Source organism: Tetrahymena thermophila, assembly GCF_000189635.1.
Source record: "Tetrahymena thermophila SB210 genomic scaffold scf_8254697, whole genome shotgun sequence".
Lineage (NCBI taxonomy): Eukaryota > Ciliophora > Oligohymenophorea > Hymenostomatida > Tetrahymenidae > Tetrahymena > Tetrahymena thermophila.
The window spans coordinates 285,228-312,271 of record NW_002476463.1 but is presented as its reverse complement, the minus strand read 5'-3'; the positions used below and the strand labels follow the sequence as shown (position 1 = coordinate 312,271).

The 27,044-nt window shown below is 20.5% G+C and overlaps 8 protein-coding genes across 8 annotated transcripts; 4 read left to right on the top strand and 4 right to left on the bottom strand. All coding sequences in view use genetic code 6, as the record gives it.

Moving 5' to 3' along the window:
- Positions 1 to 1,987: 1,987 nt before the first annotated feature.
- Positions 1,988 to 4,814, top strand: TTHERM_00091520 (hypothetical protein; the record flags this gene model as incomplete). The annotated part of the gene is made up of 18 exons (XM_001012804.2): positions 1,988 to 2,423; positions 2,482 to 2,546; positions 2,591 to 2,640; positions 2,693 to 2,788; positions 2,839 to 2,928; positions 2,987 to 3,076; positions 3,126 to 3,215; positions 3,278 to 3,367; positions 3,425 to 3,511; positions 3,563 to 3,652; positions 3,710 to 3,796; positions 3,855 to 3,944; positions 3,992 to 4,081; positions 4,147 to 4,236; positions 4,294 to 4,383; positions 4,432 to 4,521; positions 4,577 to 4,666; positions 4,727 to 4,814. 18 exons carry the CDS (start codon positions 1,988 to 1,990, stop codon positions 4,812 to 4,814), a joined length of 1,899 nt encoding a protein of 632 aa, XP_001012804.2.
- Positions 4,815 to 6,095: 1,281 nt separating this feature from the next.
- On the bottom strand, positions 6,096 to 8,340 carry TTHERM_00091530 (hypothetical protein; the record flags this gene model as incomplete). The annotated part of the gene is made up of 4 exons (XM_001012805.2): positions 6,096 to 7,645; positions 7,807 to 7,974; positions 8,040 to 8,200; positions 8,276 to 8,340. 4 exons carry the CDS (start codon positions 8,338 to 8,340, stop codon positions 6,096 to 6,098), a joined length of 1,944 nt encoding a protein of 647 aa, XP_001012805.2.
- Positions 8,341 to 8,937: 597 nt separating this feature from the next.
- TTHERM_00091540 (hypothetical protein) lies at positions 8,938 to 13,645 on the top strand. The gene is made up of 14 exons (XM_001012806.2): positions 8,938 to 9,040; positions 9,106 to 9,254; positions 9,312 to 9,381; positions 9,514 to 9,624; positions 9,683 to 9,748; positions 9,935 to 10,036; positions 10,139 to 10,288; positions 10,374 to 10,462; positions 10,521 to 10,590; positions 10,666 to 10,791; positions 10,952 to 11,266; positions 11,786 to 11,911; positions 12,083 to 12,260; positions 13,283 to 13,645. The coding sequence occupies exons 1-14, from the start codon at positions 9,020 to 9,022 to the stop codon at positions 13,333 to 13,335; spliced, it is 1,626 nt and encodes a 541-aa protein (XP_001012806.2). The 5' UTR covers positions 8,938 to 9,019; the 3' UTR covers positions 13,336 to 13,645.
- Positions 13,646 to 14,176: 531 nt separating this feature from the next.
- Positions 14,177 to 14,485, top strand: TTHERM_000091539 (hypothetical protein; the record flags this gene model as incomplete). The annotated part of the gene is made up of 1 exon (XM_012796735.1): positions 14,177 to 14,485. The coding sequence occupies one exon, from the start codon at positions 14,177 to 14,179 to the stop codon at positions 14,483 to 14,485; it is 309 nt and encodes a 102-aa protein (XP_012652189.1).
- Positions 14,486 to 17,034: 2,549 nt separating this feature from the next.
- Positions 17,035 to 17,922, bottom strand: TTHERM_00091560 (MSP (major sperm protein) domain protein; the record flags this gene model as incomplete). Its single annotated transcript, XM_001012808.1, has 1 exon — positions 17,035 to 17,922. One exon carries the CDS (start codon positions 17,920 to 17,922, stop codon positions 17,035 to 17,037), a length of 888 nt encoding a protein of 295 aa, XP_001012808.1.
- A 715-nt stretch (positions 17,923 to 18,637) lies between these two features.
- TTHERM_00091570 (HCaRG protein) lies at positions 18,638 to 19,846 on the top strand (the record flags this gene model as incomplete). The annotated part of the gene is made up of 5 exons (XM_001012809.3): positions 18,638 to 18,698; positions 18,771 to 18,839; positions 18,922 to 19,079; positions 19,142 to 19,384; positions 19,439 to 19,846. 5 exons carry the CDS (start codon positions 18,638 to 18,640, stop codon positions 19,844 to 19,846), a joined length of 939 nt encoding a protein of 312 aa, XP_001012809.3.
- A 1,441-nt stretch (positions 19,847 to 21,287) lies between these two features.
- On the bottom strand, positions 21,288 to 22,538 carry TTHERM_00091580 (rab-GTPase-TBC domain protein; the record flags this gene model as incomplete). The annotated part of the gene is made up of 1 exon (XM_001012810.1): positions 21,288 to 22,538. One exon carries the CDS (start codon positions 22,536 to 22,538, stop codon positions 21,288 to 21,290), a length of 1,251 nt encoding a protein of 416 aa, XP_001012810.1.
- A 2,144-nt stretch (positions 22,539 to 24,682) lies between these two features.
- TTHERM_000091579 (acetyl-CoA acyltransferase) lies at positions 24,683 to 26,766 on the bottom strand (the record flags this gene model as incomplete). The annotated part of the gene is made up of 6 exons (XM_012796734.1): positions 24,683 to 24,812; positions 24,901 to 25,183; positions 25,331 to 25,475; positions 25,703 to 25,945; positions 26,238 to 26,398; positions 26,505 to 26,766. 6 exons carry the CDS (start codon positions 26,764 to 26,766, stop codon positions 24,683 to 24,685), a joined length of 1,224 nt encoding a protein of 407 aa, XP_012652188.1.
- Between the last annotated feature and the right edge of the window lie 278 nt (positions 26,767 to 27,044).

The window sequence follows — 27,044 nt, the reverse complement described above, 5'->3', positions numbered from 1 at the left end:
TATATTAATTCGTCAAAGCTCTCATTTTATATATAATTCTTACTTTTTTTGTTTAAAAATTAAATGAGCATTTATAAAATTGAAAAAATACTTTAGATTAAGCTTAAATTTCACTAGATTAGGAATTTAATTGATATGTCTACTTAATGACAGCAGTCCTTCATCAGCAATTTTGTTTTCTCTATGGTAAAAAAAGATATGAATAGTAAAAATCTTAAATAATTTACTCAAAAATAAGAGCCAAAGAATGTAGATTGGCAAACTTATATAAGCAACTTATTATTTATTTAAATCCAAGTTTAGAAATACAGTTTTTTCTAATAATTAAAATAAAATAAATTATTTTGCATTCATAATCCAACATTACGAAAAATCTAGTTTAATAGATTGCAAATTATTAAGTTTTGCTATTTGTTTTGCAAAACTAGATACAAGTTCATCTGAAATATCATACCCTCTTATTATAAAAATTCAATAGAACTCAAATTAATAAATCAAAATTTTTGACTGAATTAAATTTACATAAAGCAAACTTTTAGAACTTCTAAGCTACTCAATAGATTAACTTATTACGTAAATTATTTGAATATTTCAATAGAATGCAAAATTTATGTTTCACTTGTTATTTTTAGAAAGTAAATTAATTTAATATTTTTAAAAGTAATTTAGAATTAAATTTAAAAATAATCAATTTAATTGATTTAATAAATTTATTTACAGTCTAATGTCTAGTTTCAAAACTTTCAAACTTTTGAGATTTTCTATGAAGCAAAATAAGTTTTATTAAAAAAAATTCTATTTAAACCCTAATCTTTTATAAAAATATTTATCTGATGGTAATTTTTTACTTTTTTAGCTTACTTTAGGCTTAGTTGTAAGTTTAGAAGATTATTCAAGTTATTAATAGAACTTGCTAAGTCTAGAGCACTCTCGCTGTTTATATTTCTAATCATTAAAAAAAAAATTTTTTTTAAAGAAATTTTGTTATATATTTACTAGAAGTACAAAGAAAGGTGACTAAGCTCTTTATTTTAAGCTAATTTTTGTGCATCTAATTTTGTAAAAGATTACTATCTTTTTTTTGTTAATTTATTTATTATCATAATAAATAAATAAAAATCAAGAAACTTACAAGTATTAAAGTTTCAACTAATTTATTTATATTTCTTCATTTGTATAAAACTATTTTTTATTTTTAAAAAATGTAATTTTAAAAAACAAATTAAGTTATTTAGTCATTTAACTTCACTAAAACATTATAATTAGGTTGCAAATTTCATTCTTTTTTTATATTTTCTTCTTTTACAAAAAATTTATATGTTAATTAAAATATAAACAGTTTTAACTAAAAATTATTAGTCCTAATATCAAAGATACAAATTACCTTCAAAATTCATAGCTAAAAATATAATTAAAATAAATAGGTTTCAATAAATAAGAAATAAATAAATATTTAATAAAAATCAAATAAATTAATTTAAATGATAAAATATTTTTCATATTTTACACATTTATTTTTAGTAATTAATTTAAGAGTAAATTAATGAAAATGGTTTATTGTTTTATTTATTTTTTCATTTAAAAATTAAAAATTTTTTAAATAGAACAAAAATTAAGTATTTAACGAAAAGAAAAAATTTAAGTTAGAATTATCTTAATTATTTTGATTGAAATGGATATTTTACTTCTATTTAAAAATTAATATCCTAATAACCAAATTATTTATTTAAATTGAAAATATAATTTAAAATATCTAATAAATTTAATTCAAGAAAAAAAAATTAGTAAAGGAGTATATTTAAATTAAAAATCAGAAAGTTAATTTTTATTCTTTAAAATATTCAGTCAGCCCCCTTTTTAAAGTTTTAATAATATTGGTGATAAATTAAATTTTTTTTAGAATAGATCACTTTGATAAATTTCAATTTAATTAAGGAGATTTTAGAGTATATTTAATTGAAGTTTAGAATTTTAAAAATAAAAATAAATGGAAATAGAATAGAATTCAACAGTAAACTCATAGGTTAAGCATGATCAATAAACATTTGCATTTAAGAATATAGATTTTATTTAAATAAAATATCCTCACTATGCAGATTTGAGTGTTATAGCAGAAGGATCTTTTTTCTTGGCTTTAAAATCTTTCAATTAACAAAAAGGCTATTAAACAGCTATTTTTTTGATTGATAGCCAAGTAATGGGAGAAGAACAAGATGATCTATAGCCTTATGAATATGATTAAGTTGACAGATTACATAAATTTATTAAATTAGCCTTTAAAGAGATAGAGAATTAGTTTGAAGATCAGCTTTTTTTTAATTAAAACCACATTTTATATTAAGAAGAGCTTTTAAATCATTAAGAAGAAATTCTATAATTGCCTGAAAGCATGTATTCAATTCATTTTATTGAATACGATTTGTGTAAAATAATTTATCAAAGCATTAAAAAATATCAAACACATAAATCACTTTTTAAAAGATCCTAAAGTGTACACCACTGACCAAATTAATAATTTTCAAAATAAAATGTTTAACCATGATGAAGTAAATTTATTCTTGTTTGCCTCTTTATTTAATCATTCTCTAAGCTATAAATAGGAGTTTATTAACATGTTAGAAATTTAATAATTGATAAAAGGTAATTCTTTTACAATAATACTATTTTACAAAACAATTTATTTATAAAATAGACAAAAAAAATACTATTACGAGAAGGAAGACTTTTAAAGAATTAGCCAATAAATTAGGAAATGCCATAATTTAGAATAACTGATAATACATATTCTGTAAATTAAATAAATAAATAAAATTTTTTTAATTTAATTATTTTAAAAAGCGAATATAAAATCAGACTTGAAGATTTAGAGGATTTAGCAAGCGCTTTTAGCGAATGCAAAAATTTAAAAATTGTCTGCCTTTATTTAAGGTTTATAAAATAATTGAATTTTTGAGTATTAAATTTTTTAATTTTAATTACAAAAAAGTGAAAATAACATTGATAAGAAGTGCTTTAATCACATACTTCTTTGCTTAGAAAAGCTACAAAAAATAACAAGACTAGAATTGAATATTAGGTTTTTTTTAAATTTCTGAATTTTTAAATAGTTAAATTAATTTTTTTAGAGACAATCCAGTTGAAAAAGACTCTTTTGTTGGAATCGGAAGGGTCATCAGGAATTTAAAATACTTAGAAAATATTTAACTAAATTTAAGGTTATAATATTATTAATTTAAATTTATAATAGTAAGTATTATGGTATTTTAAAATAATTTAGCAAGACAGGAATAGATTCTGAAAATTTAGAAACGCTAGCATAGTGCATTTCAGAAAATAAAAATATAAATTCAATTCTTTTCTCAGCCTAGTAATATCTTCTAAAACACAAAAAAAACCATTTAATTAATTATTATTTTCTATGTAGCAAATCAAATTTCGATAGAAGTATGCTGGAAATTTTAATGAGCAAATTTGGGAAATTAAATTTAGAGAATTTCAACCTCTATTTATCGTAAATTAGAACTAATTAGAATATTTAAAAATTTATTAATTATTATTCAAGTTCAAATAAATTAAATCACTCAGATTTTGAAATTTTTAATTAAAATATTCAAAACTATCGAAATTTAAAATTTCTGAAGCTCTGCTTGTCGTAATATTTATTTATTGAAATAAGTTGCCTTTTTAATTATCTTATTATTTACTAAAGAGGTGTTGACAACACAGAAGGATTAAGTGATTTTGCTGTTTCAATAGGTTAACTTATCAATCTTGATGTTCTAAAGCTCTACTTTAGGTACAATTAATTATTATTGATTATTCAATTTAAAGAATTTATAATTTTAAATAATTAGAAATAACTCTATCTCTTCAAAGGAAATATCAGAAGTAGGTAAAAATATAGGCAAGTTAGCAGATTTGAAACAATTAACTTTGGTTTTAAAGTAAAATGTTAAAATTCAATTTTCATAAAATTAATTATGTTTAAAAGGAAAAATAATTTTTCCGAACCATTCTTAGAGTAGTTTGCCAATGATTTATCCTTATGCCATCAATTAAATTGTCTAAAATTAAATCTTAAGTAATTAATTATAAAGATGTGTTGTTAAAATATTGCTATTAATTTTTTCCTTATTTATAAACTAGTTTCTGTAAGCTAGGTTAAGATGACTTAGTTTTATTTACTAAATCTCTATAGCTATTAGAGAAATTGAGACACCTTAAGTTAAAGCTAAAGTAAAAAATAATATTTAGTATTAAAATTATACAAATAAATTATTTAAATTAAATTAGAGAAAATGAAATACATACATAACAATTAGTAAATCTATTTAAAAATCTGAAAAAATGTCCTGTTTTATGCTAACTTCAAATAAAACTGAGGTAGATTTATTCTTTTAAATAAATAATTTAAAAAAAAAAAAAAAATAGTATGGATCATATTGACAAAGAAGGTATAATATAAATGATGGATTAAATAACATTGATAAATAGCTTGAGTAGACTCAATTTAAGGCTGATGTAAATTTATTTAATTCTTCATCTCATTATTTTAAAAAATAAATTTTTTTAATAGAAATTACCCAAACGACTAAGAAGATTTTCTAGTTATTGGAGATAAAATTAGATAATGGAGTAATATATTAATCCTCTAATTAAGCATTAAGTAATTAATTAATTTTATTATAAGTTTTAACATTTTATTTATGATTGAATATAATAATAGAAATATTGACAATCTAATTATTTAAAAACTCTCTAAGAAAATATCTAAGGCACGTAGAGTAGTATAATTCTTTGTGAAATCTTGGTGAAAATTCAAAAAAATTAAAAAGGCAAAAAAAAGAAGATTCAAATTATTTTAAATTTTTCATAATTTCATCAACTAACTAAGTTTAAATGAATAAAAAAAATTTATAACAAACTGAAACTATATTCTAAAAAAATTACTAAATTTTAATATTTTGTTTATACTTAAATAAATTTATATATGAATCTATATTAAATCACTCTTTTTTTTTCATATTTTTTGATTTTCCATAAAAATCAAACACATTTAAAAGTTTTAATTTAATTTAATAAAATAATATTTTTATAAAATAAATATCTTAAATAGAAAATTTTTATAGATTTAACATTTTATTAAATTTATCTTTCAAGAAAAAATTGAATATTCGAATTCATATTTTTTAATATGGATTTCAATTTTTTATAAAATCCACAATTTGACTTCTTTAAATTAACAAAAACAGAAACTTTATTTTTAAAATAAAAAATTATTTTTGTTTTATCATTTTAATTTAAAAAAAATTTTTATTAACACATTCTTTTTTTTTAAATGCTTTTATTTTTTCATATTTAAATTTGAATTGAATTAAAGCATATTTAAGTCTTTGAAATTCAATTTATCTTTAAAATAAAATTTTTGGCATTTTGTTAATTTATTTGATAATAAATATTTAAATATTTCATATAATACTCATAATAGTATTAATAATTTTTTAATATTTATATTTATTTACTTAATAATTAGTGAAATATAATAATATGTTTTATAAACTAAACATTTTCAGTTGGATTATGTTAGAAAAAAATTATCTTTAAAAATTTTATTCTATTATTTTATGAAAAAATAATTTGAACTTTAAATTTAACACTCAATAAATTCATATTTTTTATATAACAAGTAATACAAATATTTTTTAACCTTAATATTTTATTATTCTTCTATTATTTTTCATTGATAAATTAATTACTCAAAATATTTTTACATTAGTTTATGAAACATAAAAAATTAATTCAGTTGACTAAAATAAAATTCCAAACTAAAAGAGTTTGTAAAAAATTTTTGAATTATAATTCTTATTTTCCATTTAATATGAATACGGCTGTTATTTTATGCTTTTGCATGAAACTTTTTAAATGCTTTACTTACAATTTTCATGTATTTGAAAATTTTTAATTTAATGATGAATAAAAAAATAATATATTTATCAAACTTTATTTTACTTAATAATGATAAATATTTTCAAGGTCAGGAAATAATTTTATAAAATGGAAGGAAAGTAAATTTTATTTTAATTTAGCACCTAGAATCAAAGTAAAGATGGTATTATACCTTTTTACATAGTAATGGAATTTTTATAATTTCCTAGAATATTTGATTGCATTTAAGGAGCTATCCCAAGTTATTAGACTATATCTTTATAAGGTTTAAGCTGTTTTCTTAAAACACTCTAAAATACATGCAATTTATTATGGTCATTAGCGTTTCTAGCAGAAGAAGGGCTAAGAGAAGGCTTTTATTAAGGGTTATTACTTGATTTAGGGGAATTTTTAGTTTTTACTATTTTATAATCATTGTAAGTTAAAGGGGTTAAACTATGCTTAAAATTATACTTTTTATCAGTCATAAAATCTTCCTCATTTTCTTGTTCATTTTCTTAATTATTATTTTCATTAATATTTTGTAAACAATGTTTTTCTACATTTTAGTTTGTATAACTTGATATTTCAGAATATTAAGCTGCTGGTTGGCTCAACAGGTTATATCCTTTGTCATGATTTGAAGACTAGGATTACAATTAATCAAATTCTGTTTTGAGTGGCTTTTTGTTAAATAAGATTGATCCACTTGCTTGAGTTTTTATCTGCTAACTAAAATTAATTTAATTTTGATATTCAACAGCTTCTGGTATTTAATAATTATATCCATCTAGTTTATAATGATCATAATCAGATAATTTAGTGTTAGGACTATGACCAGTCAACGATGAAATTCTTTATCTTATTTTTTAAAGAGTTTAAAATTCTTTTGTTTTTTATATGTTTTTGAGTGGTTAAATATCTTGATACTCGCTTAACTTTGATTAAGGTAGACATTCACTCTCTCTTCCTTTTCTCTTGGATTTATCTGGAGTAAATAGTCTTTTTTTAAGAGCTGAAGGAATAAATGAATCATCTGCATAGCTTACATTATTACTTACATTACTACTCTATGCTATTTTAATTCCTTTATTTTAACTATCTGTTTTGATATAAAATTTAGGCAGGTATGAAATGCTATTTAATGAATCTTAGTTTTATTCCCTTATAAGATTATCAACATTTAACGATGGAATATCAATTTTCTCTAGAAAATGCTAATAATAATCTTTCCTTTAACTGTTGCGTTTATGAGTGTACTAACTTTAGTGATTTGATGAAGAAATATTTTATATATCAACAAGTGTGTTTTATATTTATTTAATATTAATTGTATTTATCGAATTATTATGGGATGTAGGTATTATAGAATGCATTTAGTTATCCTTGTAAATATCTTCATCAATAAACTTCTTGAGTTCCTTATTTTTAGATTTTATTTTTTGCTAAATGTTAAACACTTTGTAGCTTCCATTTATTACTCTTTTAGAAATCTCTTTAGAGTATTTTTAGTTAATCTGATTTATGCTCACTTATTCGTGAAATTTATTGTTTTATCTATATGGGTCATTTAAGTTTACTTTAAAAGATGGAGATAATACTCCTTAATTCTTGCATAGATTTGGAGAATTTTAGCATTTTACTTTACCTGACCCAAATTTATCAAGGACAACTAATACTGGTTAATTGCAGCAATAACTAAATGGCATCAAATCACAGTCTATTTTAAATTAAAATTTATATTTAAAAAAAAAATCTATTTTTAATCAGCTTCAAATAAATCTTTTTTATATTATTAACGAATTTATTTTTTTAAAGATTTTATACATAGAATTTAGATTGAAATTATTGATTATTTAAAAATAAATGTAATGAAATTACTATGAAAGTAAACGACATATTTATTTCTTAGTGAATCTTTACACACTAAAAGACTGTTTTCATATAAAGATAACTCATTAAATATATTTTAGATGACATCTCGAATATTAGAAATGATATTTTCATTATCTTTTAATACTATCGGGTTTGTGAATTCATCTAGTCTAACTTTTCAATAAAAAACAAAACAAACACATTATGAATAGTTGCGATAAAAGCTAAACTCAAATTACCTAAGGTGATGTACTCTCTAAGCGAAATTCTATTAAAGTAAATATTTTGAAACATTCTTGATTGTAATCCTTTATTTGTATTCACTTTTTGAATATTAGAAGAATGGTCTAATTATGAGAGCTCTCCATCTTAAAATTCAACTTAATACTCATTTTCAGGGCTAATTAATTGATTATTTATTTAGAAATATTGAATAGGTCATATAAAATTATTATTAGTAATATATTTTACATACTAATTCATTTCTTTTTGCTTTTGATTTGATCTTCTTCTTCTCTGTTTTTGATCATTTATGCTCATTATTTACTCAATAAGTTTTAATAGTAATTAATTATGTTGAAAATTTAATTTTAAGTGGCTTAAAAAATCACTGTTATTAATTAATTAAGAATAAACAATGATTATTTATAGATTCTTTTAAAAGTAACAAATCCATCAAATTCATACACACAAAAAACAAGTTAAAAAGGGATTTAATTATTTTTTTTTGCATCTTGTAAATCAAAATTGCTACTATAAATATTTCATTAAAAATTTTTCTGTAAGCATCTTTTAAAAAGATATAGAATGTTTGCTTGCTGATTTCTAAATGTTTTAATATTTTCTCAATCAAAAAATTAATCTAATAAATAAATACTCTGTTGATTATTTCAAAGAATAGCATTTAAATATCTCATTTTACATTTATTTCTTAAATTATAATTTTTTTGAAAGGATTATTTATGATAGAAAAAGTTCTGTTTGATTTTAGTAAAACATTTTATTATAAATTTAATGATAATTGTGTTAGTATATTAAATGCAGCTATAAAAAAAAAAAAATTGATGTAATGCGTTTTTATTTAATATTACAACACAAGATAGATATTATTATTAATATTAATTTAAATGTATTGTACTTCGCTAAACAATTATTATCTATCTATCTAAATAAAAATTTCAGATTAAAGAGTTTTGTAAAGTAACCAAATAAATTAAAAATGAGTACCTCCCGAATTCCAGTATAAACAATTATTATAAAAAGGTTAATCGATTTCCATGAATTGCTTTTACTATTTTAAATTAGGTATCTTTAGAAATAGATGTAAGCAAAGCGTAGAACATGAAATTTAAATCGTTAGATTTTCAATCTGCCAGAAATCCGATTGATAATAATTAGAGTTAAATGCCTACTTTACAGCAATCAGCAATCCGTTCTATAAATAAATACTATTAGTATATAATTATTTATTGCTTTAGAGATAATTTAAAATGTATTTTAACTATTAATAGATCAAATAATGTTAAAGACATATTGGGGTACGAAGAAAGCCTTCTATCTAAATAATTAAAAAACTCAGAGGTTTCATTATTTTTAACTCATTTCTACATAAATCGATGCATCTAATAATTTGTTTAGAATAGCATTTAAATATATATAATTTCTCATCTTATTTTAGTAATATGCATTAAATATCTTGACTATTAAAAATAGAAAATTGATTATTAAGCTGAGGTTAGTAACAATATGATGTCTCTGAAATAATCTTATGATACATTGCGCAATAAATATACAAAATTAGAAAAAGAAATAATTAAAATGAGAGTAAAAACTTTCTAAATTTTAATCTTAATTTCAATTGTTGTAAATTATTTTATAATAGAACGAGCTTGAAATTATGAAGTAAACTGAAACAACTCTCTCTATTGGAGTTTATGGAAGTGAGGAGGTAAAAATTTACTGGAAATATTTAAAAATTAAGCGAATAAAAATTGATATATTAATATTCAATATAAATCCCAAATATAAAAATACAACTTTCTTTTCTGATATGTTGATCATAAAATTAATATTTATTATTAGGTTTTAACAAGATTATATAGTTGAATTATAATATTTTATTTATTACTTTTAGGTACATGAATAAATGCAATTAGAGTATGAAAAGTTTTAATAGCAGTTATTGGAGGTTGAATCAAATAGAAAGACTTATCTTCATATGATTAATAGAATGAGAGTAATCCAATTATCTTGAAAAAATATAACAAAAATCTTAAATAATTTTATTTAGCTTCTTATTGTTGCAGTTTTTAATAATAATAATTATTTAATTTTATAGCAAGACAACTAAGTCTTCAAGCTATAAGTAAATCAAAGAAAGGATACATTAGATTAGAGTAATACAGTGCTCAATTAAGCAAATGTTAAACTATCTTAAATTTCCTTCAAAGAAGTTAAAGCTTAGATTGCTTTAGAAGAAGTTAAGAAGGTGATTTTTTTATGTTAATTATTTTATATGTTTTTGAAATATTTTATTTAGTAATAAATTAATCTTTAAATAAAATATCAAAAAGCATAAATAATTAATTCAATAAGAAAGAGAATTGAATCTAACTAAGTTTTAGCAAGAAATAGAGCAATAAGTAGATTTGGAAAAACAAAGGTAAATTATTTTGAAAAAATGTTAAGGTGTGATTATAAATTACCTTTATTGAGAATAGAGATGAGAGAATTAAGAGATAGTAAGAAATTGCAGAAATAGCACAAACAGATATGCGTGATACAAATATAGTAGAATTATATTTTATATAAATTAAATTGAATAATTAATCTTACAAAATATTTACTTTTAATTCATTATATTAGAAAAAATGGAGATAGCTTTTTCTTGTAAACTAGTTTTTAAGCACTTTTCTCAAAAGAAAGATGGAAAAAGAAATGAGTACATATGAGAATATTGAAAAATCTTTTTAAAAAATTAAAGCAGCAACCGTAATAAATATTTATTTAATTTTAGCAAAAAATTTTAGCACTTCTTTCTAAAAATTTTATAAAGAATTGAATCGAACATTTGAATTAAAATTAACATAGATAAATATAGAGTTTTTATATTATATGCAGTAGGAAATTTTTAATTTAATATTTTAAAAAGGGTATTTGTGAAGCAGGTGAAATTGTACATAAATTTTTGAATAGGGAAAGCACTTACAGTCGATTATTAATATCGATAGAAGAATATGAATAAAAGATAGACAATTTAAAAAAAAGTAATGAATAGCTAAAGGAGAAACTATAAAATCTAAAAGCAGAATAACCTTAAGATAGATTAGAAAATAAGCAAACATTGTTGGAGATAGATGAGCTTATTACAAAGTATTAGAACACTTCAAATAAAGCTGAAAATGCTAGACTAATAGAATAAAAAATATATAATTGGGGAATAAATTATCTAGCTAAAATTGAAAGAGTAAGGATTTATTATTAATAAATTTTTTTTATAAAAGATTTCTTATAATTGTTACAGCAGCAATTCTAATTATTTACTGTTGTTATATTTATAATAACTATTATAAGTATTACATTTTTATAACTATTATAACTAAATTAATTAATTAATTAATTAATTATAAAAGTATTCATTCAAACAAATACATTTGCTAGATCTTTAATCATAGAAGCTAATTTCATTATTTTTTCCAAAATTGGTTTACACTATTACAGACAAACAATTTTTAAATCACTTTTAATATTTTTATTTGCTAAATATAAAATACGCAATTAAAACATAATCAAACTTTGTTCATATATGAATAAAACATTTGTTCAATCTAAAAATATTATTATTTATTTTGTCATATTAAAAAATATTTTAAAATATAAAATGAAAAAAATAAAAATTTTCATTTTTTATAATCATTTTCGATGAAATTAACATTTGTTTTAGATTTCTAATTTATTTATGACAATTCAATAATTTTAAAATTAGGTTCTTGGAATATCAAATGAAAAAATAAGATTCTATTAATAAAAGTATAAAAAGTCTGATATACCAAAGTTAATAAGTGAAATACTCAAACACATGTTGGAGAACCTAACCTAAGTAGATAGCGAAGTAATTTAACTTAAAATTTTTTGAAATAAGAAGTAACTTTAGAAGGTCCTTGTGAAATTTAAAATAAAGATATATTTTTTAAATTATTTTGTTTTGTTTTAAAAGAAATTTATTTTTACCCACAAACTACTTATCATATTTGATTTACCAATAAATACCTAACAAAATTAGTAAGTTGAGCGAATGATTACAAATTAATACAGAAATGTAGAAAATTTAGATCATGATAATGATTTCAAAAAGCGAAATAATAGAATCAAAGAATATATTACTCAATAAAGCAATAAAGGAACTCATGAGCGACTCTCTAGGATAGAATTGACTGAACAAGATACAAGTAGCTTTGATGGTAATAGCTAATTATTTAATTTTACTGAAGAGATTTTACTTTTTTTGATGAACTATCAAAATCCATTTTTAGCAACAAAGTAGATAAACAATTAGATTAATATGAGTCTAATTTATTTTTGCCTTTCTCCTATTTATTTATCTACATTATATAAGAATTCATTTTAGGCTAATAGTTAGGAGAATTAAAAACTATTAGGCCAAATTTAGAGCATTAGAAAGTAATCAGAAATATTTAAATTGGTAATAGGTATGAATTTCTTGATAATTAGTCATCTCTAGATAAATTATGTTAAATTGTTTTAATTAATTAATAAGTTAACAAATGATTCGCTAGTTTAATAAATCTGATTACATATCATATAATTTAAATATCATCAAAACCCCCCTTATTAACTTTAAAAAACATGGAATATTAATAAATTAATCAATCAATGATTGCATTACAAATAAATTATTTTTTGTCAAGATATTTCTAAAAGAAATTTCTAAATATTTAACTTTTAAACTTTCTTCAAAAAGAAGATAGATAGATATTTGGCTAGTTAGTTAGTTAGACAGATTGATTACTATGTCAATGTAAACAAATAAAACAAATAATTCTTTGATTGCAATTTATTTGTTTTAACAATTTCTACCCTGTTATATAAAATTTTATATCATTGGAAAGTTAGTTCAGTATTATAATGATGCAATTTATGGCTTTATTTAATTAAAAATTACATATTTTAGCTCATAATTATAAGTTTTGCCCCAAATTATGCAGCTTTTTTTGTCACTTGAATATAATTTATTACAGTTAAGTGAAAATCAAAAGAAATAGACTATAATTATTAATCAGTGATATTGCTTTTTAATTACTTCCAATACATATATTTTTTAATTTAATTTATGATATCATCATTAATATTTTCATTCACTATATTTTCATCATCAATTATTTATTACCAGTGATGCATGCATACATGCATTTATCTTACCTTCCTATAATTCTAAATTTTTTAAATAAATAATACAAAATAGAATAAACTCAACAGCTCACCTATGATGCTAAAGATACTCTGACGACTAAATGAATATTTATTTACAACCTAATTATAATAATAAATAGAGAACTGCTCTAATTTGAAATTATAACAAATAAATATCTGCTTAATTTTTAGTTTAAACGAGAATTATATATATACATATGAATATTAAACTAAAATTATTTAGACATAAAGACAGCAGCTATCTCTAAGACATAAATATATTTGTTACAAATTGTTAATAAAATTAACTACTCTTCTATATTTAAATATTGATGTTTTGTGTATTTTATTGATTGAAATGCATTTGATGCTTAAATTCTCTTTATAAAATATCAAATTTACGTTATTTAACTTGATTATCATTTGATTACAAATAAATAAAATTTTTTTTTTGAAAATTATCCAATTATTTAACGTTAAATTTAATGAAATTCAAGTGTAAATTAATTATCTTAAATATTAAACAATTAAATACATGAATAAAGATATTTTATTCAAGCATTAATATTTTTTAGATAATTTTAATTATTTCAATGAAATTCAAAAATAGTTTTTGTTTATTGCAAAAAACGTACAACAAGTCTTTGAAAATAAATATATAATTGAGTGGAAATCACAAATTTGAATTTGTTTTACTACTTTTTGTAGAAGAATGAAAGTAATTAATTATTAATAAGAAAGGAGAAAAAAGATTAAGAAAGTAGTAATAAAAATATATCAAGAAATTAATTAATTAGCGGATTTTTAAATTATAAAAAACGATGATTATATTTGTAATTAAATTTAAGTCAAGAATTGCGTAATAAAGAAAAATAAATAGTGACGAATTAATAGGTCTGACATAATTGTTAATTAATAACACTAACAAAAAAAAGTAATTAATTTAATGATATTCACCATATTAATAAATTCTTTAGAAGCTCTGCCGACTATTTAAAGCAGAAAACTATTAATAGCTGATTTCTTATAAACAAATAAATAATAAATCTTACAAAAAATAAAAAAACTATAAAAAAGCTAAAAAATCAGCTTAAAAAAAATTAAAAATAATTATATTATATATAACTCATCTGAGTTTCAACAAATAAACCCTAAATACATCGTTTCAAATAAGTTAACAAACTTCTCATATTAAATAAATGGATTACCTTAGAGCCAAAGAAGAAATACTCAACTAAATGAAGCAACACCTTGAAAAGAAATGTGGTGACTGCCCTCACGAAGAATATCTTGACCTTAACCCTGCTGAACCTGGCTTGGCCTATACAGATGGTTATTATATCTACCAAAGTGACTGCAGTGAAGCTAAGAAGTTGAACTTAAAGATGCGTAACTTGCTTGCTGATATGAGAAAAAAGAAAATTCATGATAAAAATGAAGTTACAATCATACTTTGAGCTAACAACTAAACAAAAAATGCTAAATTATTTATATAAAATATAGTTAAAGACGATTGAAGCATTTACTAATCGTATTATAAAACATAAATACATCTTCTTTCAATATAATTTTAACAAAAAACAATTGATTTAAAAATCAAAACAAACAACTTTAATTTTATATAAATAATGATATTTAAATAATAACCAAAATTTCTTTCTAAATTTAACAACTAGAAAATACTTCTAAAACTTACTTTAATATATCTGATTAATATATACTATAATATATAATTCATTATTAAATTTATGCATACATATACAACAATTATATATTAGTATGTTACTTACTTTATATTAAAACTCTCAGCTAATATGAACATTTTTTAAATATATTTTATACTAAAACCTTTTATAAGCACTATAAAACTAGTTGATATACTTTCAATACTGTTTTGTAGCAATAGTGATCCGAATCAACTTATAAATTATTAAGATTATTCAAATATTTTTGAGAGTAAATCTCCTTAGAAATAAAGATAGATGAAAGTGTTTATTAAAGTAGAATTAAAAAATATTCAATTTGATTTTACTACTATAATTATATTCTAAATTATAAATTCACAGCTATTAATTTCTTTAGAATATAGATAATTTCATTTCTAAAATTAGTCTTCATTAATGTTATTAAAATAGTGAGCAAGAGCTAAATAAATATCTATAACAGCAGTGATTAAATATTAATAAATATTTATTAATTGTCTACTTTACTAAATGTAAAATAGAAAGAATATTCTAAAAATAGTTTTCATTTGATTTATCAGTATGAATTTTGACATCAGTTTTAACACCAAAAATTTTAACTCCATTACAAGCGAAAAGACAGACTATTGCAATAAAAAAATTAAATTTTTTCAAATTGAATTAATTAAATAAACTTGAATTATCTTTCTCAAATAATTACTTTTCCGTCATAATATTTTTTCTAATTGGGTGTTAATAGGGATTTAATAGCATTTAATAGATTAAATTTGAATGATTTTAATTCTGCATCAATTTTACCACAAATTAATCTAAAAATAAATCAATAATTGTCATTAAAAATCCTATTTCTGAAATAAAAATTTTTTTCTAAGCAAATACTTACTCACTAATATATCATCTAAACCAAAAAATATTCGTTTTTATGTGGTTTATTAATGTATTTTTTTAATGATTATATCATTTAAAAATATTTGTAATTTTCTTTTCATCTTACTAATTTAATAATCATAATTAAGAAAATTAAAAACATATTAAATTTTTGATTGGTTGTCTTTGTATAAATTATAAATATTTTATTAAGTTTATATAAATAAAAAAAGCATTTAGTTAATTTAATCAAGCTTATGAGAATAATTTATCTATGAATTGCTATCTTAGATTAAATCTATCTCATACAACATAAATTTTTATTTAAAATATTTCTATTCATTTCAATTTTTATGAAATCTAAAAACTATGAATCTTCTTATTAGCTTATATAAAATTTTTTAAGATACAAAACTTTCTCCAAAAATTCTATAATTAATTTTCAAATAAATTTTATATATTTAAAAGGGAGGCCATTAATTAATTTTATGTTATACTAATTTAATTCAATCATTAGTCTCTTTATTTTAGCAAAGAAATTAAAAATACATTTCATAATTGATTTTTCATGTATTTGAATATCTAAAAAGATCAAATAATTTCAATTAAAAATAAGTTTTATTAGTTTGTTTTTGATATGAAAAAATAAATAAAACTCTATGGAGGATAATTTGTTATTTAAATTGAAGGATAAATATGATGGAATAATATATATTTTTAGTTTAAATTAATTGAATAAAGCTATTTTTTTGTTAATTTTTGATAAGCAAAATTTATAATAATATTAAACAAACACAAAAAGTATATATAAATAATACAAATAAAATGTATTTTATAAAAATTAAATAAATAAGCAAAACCATTTAGGATGGATTTTCAATATAAAAAGAGTATTTATTATTTTTTGTTTATATCTAATCAAAATCTAAGCTATCTTCTATAGAAGCACTTTAAAATTTAAGATTATCATTGATAGCTATGAATGAAGAAAGGCCTTTGTATTTATTGTTTAATTCATAACATTTTTGTTAAATTTGCAAGATTGAATTATATACATTTATTTATCTATTTAGAATAAAAAGCAGTTTATAGCTACTAAATACTGCAGGTACTAAGATGATGTTCTATATTATTTATCCTTTACTATAAAGATTATTTATTTATTTAGTAGCTCTTGTAAAAAGAAATCAATATGATGATAAAAATAGATTTATTATTATTATTTTTTTGGCTCTCATTTGGCCGATAAAATTCCTAAAAACATAGAAACTAAAATTACAAGTAAGACTTGCCAAGATTCATAACCTTCAGAAGATTTTTTTTTATGTTTAGAAGCATTTTATATTTAATTCCATTTTTCTTTTTCATTTTTTGCTATTTTAATTTCTTGATCTAGTTATTAAAAGTTTTTTTCATATTCGTGAACTTGCTATATAATTTTTTCATATTTCAGTTTAAACTCTTTTTCTTTATCAACATTAAACTATTTAGGAAATTAAGGGCTTCCTGGATGTTTAGTTGATGATTAACTCTACTGAAGACTTTACTTTTATCCATATTTCATATCAGTGAGACTTCCATTTGTTAATAACTAAAGCTATGTTATTTTTTTTATTGATGCAGAATTCCTTTAAAAGTCGTAGCTTAAAGTGGGTGACTTTTTTTTGGATGATTCGCTAATCTAAGTATTTAATCTAGAAGCACTTTATGTATTTAGGTTATATTCGCCATCAAATTTTACTGGTATAACAATCTTTTGGTTTATTTTATCCTTTTAGTTGAATAGTTTTTCATCTACTCGAGGCTAATTATTGAAAACATGTACCGCAGAAGGCTCTATTGTGATAGCAATAAATTAAAATTTATCTGTTTTTTCAGAAATATAACTCATAGAATATCCATTTTTAGTGAATTAAAATTATGCTTTCTGATTAGGATTAAGAATCACCTATGAGGGAGCTACTATATATTACGAAGGATTATTTGATTTAACCTTTATTGCAATTAGAAAATTGGAGGTATTTTTTACTTAAATTGTTCCATGATAATTTTACTGGTTTTAAACTTTTTATAAAAAAACGCAGTCTTAATCTAATTTCATCAGAAACCCAGATGTCATCATATTTCACTAATTGCTTATATCCTTTTGATTTAACTTTACTTACTTTTTTTATTATACTTTATCTATAGACTTAATGAATTTATTTACTTATTTATGCAATTAAATTTAATTTCAGATTTACTTAAGTTTCAATTGCTTTTTTAATAAAATAACAAGTAACAAATTGAATCTATTTAAACTAATTTGTTGGTCATAAGCTTTATAAAATATATTTTTATTTGCTACTAAAATCAGCCAGCACGTTATTTTAATTGCTACATACAAGAATTTAAACATCTTTTAAATATTTACAAAAAGATCAAAAAGTATTTTGTAATTCTTTTAATTAGAATACCTTTTTTTTGTTGTTTGATAGAAAAAATAAATGCTCACACTTTTGTTTGGAGTAATTAAAAATTTTTAATTATGAATAAAAAATGTTTTCTTAAATATTTTTATAAAATGCTAAGTCAATTAAATTTCTAAATATAAAAAATAGAGCTAAGCTATTAATTGATTGATTGATCCGTATATCTTTGATCAAACAAAAATATCAACCAATAATAAAATCAATAAAAGAAATAAGAAATAAATATATTACTTTCGTATTGACTATATCTTTCAAAAATTTATATTAATATTAGATAAGATTATTGTATTTTTAATAGATCTAAAAGAAGATAGATAGATATTATTAGAAGTTTTTATTTATTATTTTTATAGCAACATAGTTAAAATGATTGTAAATTCATAATTTTTAGAAGAGTTATAAGTAGTAGAAGCTTTAGATTTTGATGGTAATTTTTTTTGTTAAATATTTCATTTTAAATGAAAGTTATTTAAGCCAAAAATATTTATTTTACAAATAGGTTTTGAAAAATCATTAAATTATACTATTAGTTATATAGCAAAAAGTGATACAACAACTAGATTAAATGGTAAATTAATAACTTTAGATGATTTAATCAATCGTTAAGCTTTTCAAATGTAATAATGAATATAAAATAAAAAATTGTGTAGAAATTTTGGAAATTGAGGAGGAAAGCGCAAATCAAATCTTCCCTGTTTTGCTCAAGTTAGTTTCTTTTTTTGCTAAATTTAATGCAGGTGAAAGGGAATTCAAAGCTCACTTAGAAATGATTTAGTTAAACAAAGATAAAAAGCTTTTATTTTTGCAGGTAAAGCTTTTGCAATCAATCAATATATCGTTAAATAATAAATAATTATGTAAACTATTTAGAAAATGAAAGAATCTGAAAAGCATTTAAGAAAAGCACTAGGACTGCTGGAAAGAGACAATGAACCTGAATATGCAAATTTAAGATGGAGATTTGACTTATAAGTGAGAATTATAATAAAATTTATGATTAGAAAGCCTTTTAAAATTAAATAATTTTAATTTTAACAAATTTAAAGGTTTCTTCAAGGACAAATGAAAGTGAGACTAAACCAAAAATATTAATGCAGCTTGATTTGTTAAATAGTAAATTTTAGTGCATAAATAAATAAACTATAATATTTTTTAAATACATAAAAGATGGAAAAATAGAAGGGCACATTTTAGAAACTGATTTAGCTAATTTAAAACATTTAACAGAAGAACTCACTTAAGCTTTAAAATTACACAATTCATTGGCACAAAAGAAGATTCAAAAGAAATTCATATGAAAAATAGTATAAATAAATAAATTAATACAATACATTAATCATTCTAAGTATTAAATAAAATATAAGGAATATGTATAAATTCTGTAAATAATTAAAATCTATTTTTGATCTTTTAAAGAAATCTATCCGCTTTTTATTAATTTATAATTTAAAATAATTCATCAATAATTCATTTTTTAATATTTTTGAACAAATATTAGTATTAAATTAACTAAATAATTAATTTCAATTTATTTTTAAGGCGAATTAGAATAAATTAATAAATTATTTAAAATGAAGTTAATTAAAATATTTAATTACTATAAATCCTCTTAGATTAAAGCTCGTTTTTATAAATACTTCATAAAATTTAATATTAAAATGTGTAAAAAGAAATTTTTCACTCTCAGAAAAAAATTTTTATGCTCAAAATTTGAGAAAAAGCATTAATTAATCTCTAAAAAATTTTTCAAAATATTATAAAAATAGGATGTTAAAAAAATAGAAAGTGTAAGTAAAATTAGCTTAAAATCATAAAAATTAAATGAAATATCACCATGTGTACCTACACAGTTGGTGATATTTTAAAGCAAAATTAAAAAAATAATTCATTTTATATTTTATTTTGAAATTAATTAATTTTTTACTTTCATCTGACTAAATCTTTATATAAACTTAACTAATATTTTTAGAGTACAAAAACACAAAAAATAAAATAAATAATTTAAAGTAAAAAAATTGATTAAAAATGAATGAAAATACAAGAAAGTAATGATATTTCTAGATGAAAATAAAAAATCCACAAGCATTTTTTATTAAATTTCAGAAAAAAAATACATATGATATGAATTTTAAAATGGATATTTCCAATAGACTCTATTTTATAAATTAATATTTAGGAAATATGGTAAAAACTTATTTTAGAGTTAATAAAGATTTAAGATATGAATAATAATCAGAGTTTTAATAAAGATCTTTAAATATAATCATTAAAGATATTTTATGAAAAAACAAATATGAGAATTTATATAATTTATATTTCTGTTAATTTAAAATAATTAACGCATATAATACGCTTTTATTGATATCTAATTTTATATTTGTATAAACTATTTATGTTATTTATCTAAATCTATAAATGAATACTAATAGGATCTATTTAAAAAATTATAAATTTTTACTAAAAAATTTTAATTTTAGAGAAAGTAGTGCTTTTAATGAATATTTTGCTTAGTTTTTATAATCGCAATTTTCATTTTCAGAATTTATCTGAATCTCATTGAAAATAATAATAGTTTAAGTAAACAGAAAAATTTACTTAAGTTATTTTCAATGGTTTTGAAGGGGAATCATTAATGCAAAAATTTGAAAGAGAATATAACGCCAGTAAATGTGAGTTAGTGATTGTGATAAATTTGTTAAAGTTATAAAATGAAATAAATTACATTTCTTTATAAATAAATATATATTTATTTATTAATTTAGTAGAATAATTGTGGTTAAGCAGATAGATGTAAATTATTATTTAGTCAAAGCGTCAGTAATAATTAATTAATTATTTGTTTGTTTTGTTTGTTTTTATATATGTATGCTACTGATTTAACTTTTGGGTATTTTATAAAGTATTAATGAAATATTCTTTTTATAAATAAAGTCATAGTTGATGTTGATAAATATTTTTATTTGTTTTTTAATGAGTTGAAGTATTTTTAGTAGGTTTTAATTGGTTATTAAGAATTTCACATGTGTTTTGTGTAGGCAGATGAGAGAGGCAATAATATATTTAGGTCATTTTTGAACATTTTTACTGAATTTTTGAGCATCTCTTAAGCTATAAAAATTTAGCACTCAAAAGGATCGCTAATCTAGAGTAAGTTTGATTGATATATATCTAGTAATCTTAAAATTATTAATTCTATAATATGCTCACCTTTAAGTAAGAATAAATCTATAAATCTACTACCAAAAGTAGTTGTTATATCTTTTAGCATAAAAGTCAAGTAAAATTATGAGAAAGCACTAAAAAAGTCCATCTTAATTTCCTGAAAGTGATCTAAAAGCTAAGAATCTATGTTTTTTTAGAGGTTTTAAATTAAAGCATGAAGTCTCACGAAACCAGGAAGATAGGTTTGTCTCCAATTATTATCAATCATTATATAGCAAAATATCAAAAAGGCTCTTTCTTCTACTTTTGATTCGCAACATTTACTACCAAAAGAGCGAGCAAAATTAATATATTTTTCGCTTCTTAAAGCTAAAATAATCTAAGCTGCCAACATATTCATTCCCTATACATAACCTAATTCGCTGTCTAAATTAGAATAGGCTCTTAATATGTTAAAAAGCATTTACTATCCTTTAGTGAAGGCAGAGGATTAGCCAACTCTATGTGTGTTTCTTGCAGAATTCAAAATAGATGTTCCATTTGACTATGCTGAACTTTATTTATTTCCATGATAAGTTTCTAAAGAATAAACTGATTAAAGCGCAGTATCTGTTTTCTCTCCATTAAAGTATTAGTGTCTGCTATATGTTCTTGGAATGTCTTTGGAAATTTATTCATCATGCTTAGAAGCCATGTTTTTAAGCTTATCGTATTGACCCTTATACTTTCCCTCTAGTTTTTGTATTCCTGATAACCAAAACCACAAGCGAGGACGAAGATCATCAGGAATTCCATTTCGGATATTATATTCTAATTCTGAAAACGAAACTAAAGATTTATCAGTCTAAAGGACATTTTTCCAATCATTTCTGTTGTAGGAACGGAGCTTAGGTTCTACGACAGCATAATTATAAACAACTTGCTAGGATATAAAGGAAGGCTTAAACTAGTTATCGTTTTAAACAAATAGCTCGAATTGTTAATTTCTAATTTATGATAAAAATAAAGCATCTTAAGCGGACTTTGGTGTCTGTGTGCTTTATTCTGTAGGAAGAGTAAAAGCTTTTTAATCTTTAGCTGAAGTTAATTATTAAGAAAGGAACATTTATTTATTTATTTTTTCTTTATTTACTTTTTAATTAATCAATTTTTTTTATTTATTATTTTATGGCTGAGCTCAATTTCTTTTGTTTACTGTTTATTTAATCAGAAAGCTGATATAAAAAAATGTTTATCCTTTATAAACAAACAATTTATATCCAATATTTAATAAATTTGAGTGGTTTCTTGAGCTTTTTCAACAATTTTAAATTTTATAATCTATTAGATATTAGCGACTAGTATTTTAAGATAACTTTTCTACAATATTTTTGTCAAGTAATTATTTTAGAGGATATTTTATAAATACTAATAGTATATTGAGAAAAAATTTTTATTTTTGTCTAAAAAGAATAATTATTTCTTTGATCAAAAAATTTTTTTGTTTTTTTTATTTAAATTTAATTATTACATTTTCTTCTTCAATTTTTCGATTCTATTTAATAATCATCAGAAAAGATATAATTTACATTTACTTATTATTATTATTACAGTCAGCAAATTATACTAAATATTGAGTGAGTACGAAGCAGCCAGCTTTTTGATTACTTTCTAACGATTTCAAAAGCAACATTATTTGTAAAATTAATTCGCTAAATTCTAATGCTTAGAATTATTAAAAATATTCTACAGATATTAAAAAAATTATTCTATAAAAGTGATATTTAAATTGATATTTTTAAAGTATTTGTCAAAAGAAAAATTAGTGATTTTTAAGTTCGAAGTACTAGCTCAAAAAAAACAAAACAAATAATTCAATATGCTTTTATTTTTTAATCATAATTTTCTATAAATCATTATAATAAAAAAATTAAATACTCAAGCAAAAAAAAATTAAAATTAATATTAATCAATTTAAGTAGTAATTTTAGCATATTATAAAAAATTAGTAGAATGATATGTTATAGAGTGAATAAAATACTTAGGCTGACTCGATTTTCTAAAATGATAAAAATTTGCTTTTAGAAATTTCTTTAATTTAATTTGAATAATAAATTAGAATGACATCCGTCGACTTATCATTAAATTAATTCGAATAATACATAATAATTAAATCACTAATTATAAGCTAAATTATTTTCTATTGCTGATATAAATATTTATGAGAAATATAATTAAAATAATCTATTAAACTACATATGGCTATTACAATTAAATCTACATAAAAGCATAAAATTAATATGGCTAAAAGTTGAGGTTTGTTTATATAATAACACCTTCTTGTATACACTTAAAATGAAACAAAATTAAGTTATCTAAGTTATACAAAGGCATTCATTATTTTTTTATAATAAGTAATTGTTAATATTTAATAGAGCGAATAAATAAATAAATGCAATAAATAATAAATATGGATAGATTTTAATAATAAATTAAACAAAATGTTGTCATAAAAATCATTAAATTTTGTTCTTTTTAATAAAATATTTAATTATTGAATATTAAAATAGTTTTTGTATAAAAAAATTGTTGGAAAATTAAAACAACATACACTGTATTAGTTTGTTTAGTTGATGAATTTTAATAGATACGTTTAAAATTTATGATTTTTGTATCAAAAAGATAATTAATTAGCATTTTAAAAGCAATTAATTTGATTTTTTTAGATTTGATCTAAAATTATTAAAATTTGATAAAATTCAGATTTTATATTTGATTAAATTTTTCTTAATTTACAAGTATTAATGATTTTATTATTTTTTCATTTAAAAACTTCCTTAATTTTATATTTAATAACGATTTATCAATTAATTTTAAAGAATTTTTTGTTTCGAATTTGTATTTTTATGTAATAAATACTAAAAAGAAATAAATTAAAGAAAGCAACTAAATGCTAAAAATAATGAAATTTAATAAATAGAGATATTTTTATAAAAAATAAAAATAATAAGTGTAAAAAATACAATTTATGTTAAATAAATTCCATAAAGATAATTTTGTTATATTTTTTTTACTCTTCTTACAATTTAAATTATCTCAATAATTTATAAAACCATTAAATGATTTTATTAATTAATGGCACAAAAAGTTTAACATTAATTACACCAGTTAAAAATACGTTTGAAATGAGTTAATAAAATTTGATAAATTTTAAATTACCCTTTTATAAAACTATAAAAAATTTATTATTTTTCAGATAAATAAATACATTCATTATAAATTTTCTATTAAAACAGAGGTACTACCACCACCTGCATTTCCTAAAGATGCAATACCATATTTTCCATTTTTTTCTTTTAAACCATAGACTAAATTAACCAATAAACGAGCTCCTGTCATGCTGTAATTTTTATTTTAAAATTTATTTATAATACTTATTGGCAAAATGCTTTATGATTAATTAATAGGTAGAAATAAATTTATTTTACCCTAAAGGATTGCCGAATGCTATAGTACCACCAAATACATTAACTTTTTCGTAATCAATATCTAAGTTTACTAAATGAGCAAGAACAGTAGAAGGGAAATCTTCATTGATTTCGAATAAATCTATATTTTATGTTTTGATATTTGCTTGTTTTATTAACTAAGAGCATGATTCAACACTTGCCATAGCATACTCTAAAGGCTCTTTTTCGACTTGCTAATAACCTAAAATTCTAGCTAATGGCTTTATATTTAATTATTTTACCATCTCCTCACTCATCAATACTATTAAATATTTAGAATTAATAATTATCATGATTAGATAAATATTTTAATTAAAAAATATCTATAAAAATACCAAAAAATTTAATCATTAATTTAATTTAATTTAATTTGAATTTTTTTAATTTAAAATATTAAATATAAGATTACTTAATGTTGCAGCTCCATCTGCAAAATTACTTTGATTGCTTTAAGTGATAATCCCTTCTTTGGCATAAAAAGCTGTATCATTCAATATTTTTTCTTAGTCATATTATTCAAGATTAGCATCATCTTTAATGCTAAAAACTTTTCCCTTTATTAATGAAAAAATGTTATTAAAATTTAATAATGAATTTTGGAAATTAAATCAAGCAAAAATAATTTTTGTTTAAAAAAAATAAAATTTATTTAAGACGATGAAAAGATTGATTAGATTCCCTTTATAACAGAATAAAATTGAATATAAAATACACAAATTTATGATAAAGCTTCAAAATAATTTAATAAAATAAACTTTTATAATTTTATAAAAAAAATTACTTGTCCATCGTGATATTATATTGGTGATATTTATTTTGCAAGGAATCCATTATCTCTAGCTTCGATTGCTCTTTCATATGAAGCGATAGCCACAGCATCAACAGTTTGTTTTTAGAATTTCATATTTTTGCAAAGCTATTCTGCTAAATAACCCAAAGGTTATTCTGAATACTTATCTTAAACACCATCATTTAAAATACCATCTAGCAACTTTGAATCTCCGAATTACTTTCCTCTTCTTTACTAATTTATTTAATAAATAAATAAATTATTAATAATAAAACTTTAAATGTGTTTAATAATATAATTTATAATTTGAATAAATTTTTGAATTTGTTAGCCAAAATTTTTTGTAATAGAAAAGTAAAAAAAATTAATATTTAGAATTATTTTTTATTTTTAGAAAGAAATAAAGAAAGAAAGAAAGATATTTAAAAAATTTGAAAACAAATATTTGTTTAATTAAAAAGTTCTATAAATATTATATTTCGCTTTTGTTTGATAGAATTTATAAATTAAAAATAGATATTATTACTTGGTACATGTAGAAAGGAACATTTGACATACTTTCAAATCCACCAGTGACTACGCATTGATTATAGCCAACATTAATACTATTTGCACCTACTATAACAGATTTTAATCCAGAACTGCAAGCTTTATTAACAGTGCTGCAAGGAACTTCTATATCAACACCTATATTGTTAAAAAACATATTCTTTCTAGCTAGCTTTTTATGAAATTACTGATTTTTAAAATGTTTTCTGTTAATAATTTAAACCTAAAAAAATTGCTAAATTACCTCCTAATAAAGCTGCTTACTTTGCTGGATTTTATCCTATCATGGCAGGTAAAGCAACTCCTAAAAATACTTCATCAATTTAGTCAGGCTATAATTTAATATCTCTAATTGCACTCTAAATAGAAAATCCTGCCAAATCTGGAGCTCTAAATTTTGCTAATTTTCCTAAGTAAGGATATATTGGAGTTCTTTTAGCAGCTACGATGTAGCAACTTTATAATTTTTTTGAGCTGAATAAAAATTTTTTTGAAAATGTTAACATTCCTTTTATTGATAATTATTTGCTTCTTAAATTAAATAGAATTATACTTCAAATCAATAAAACTCGTTTCTACTTAATTGAATTATTCTCACAATAACTTATATTAATCATTCTATCTGATTAATCTTTAATCAATTAAAAAAAGAAAGATATTTTTTTCTTTTTCCTAATGGTTCTTCTTTATTTACAATTATTTTTTTCTAGAATCTTTGAATCATTAAAATTTACATTCTCATTAACCATAAAACATTTTTTATCAAATTTTTAACTATTTAATT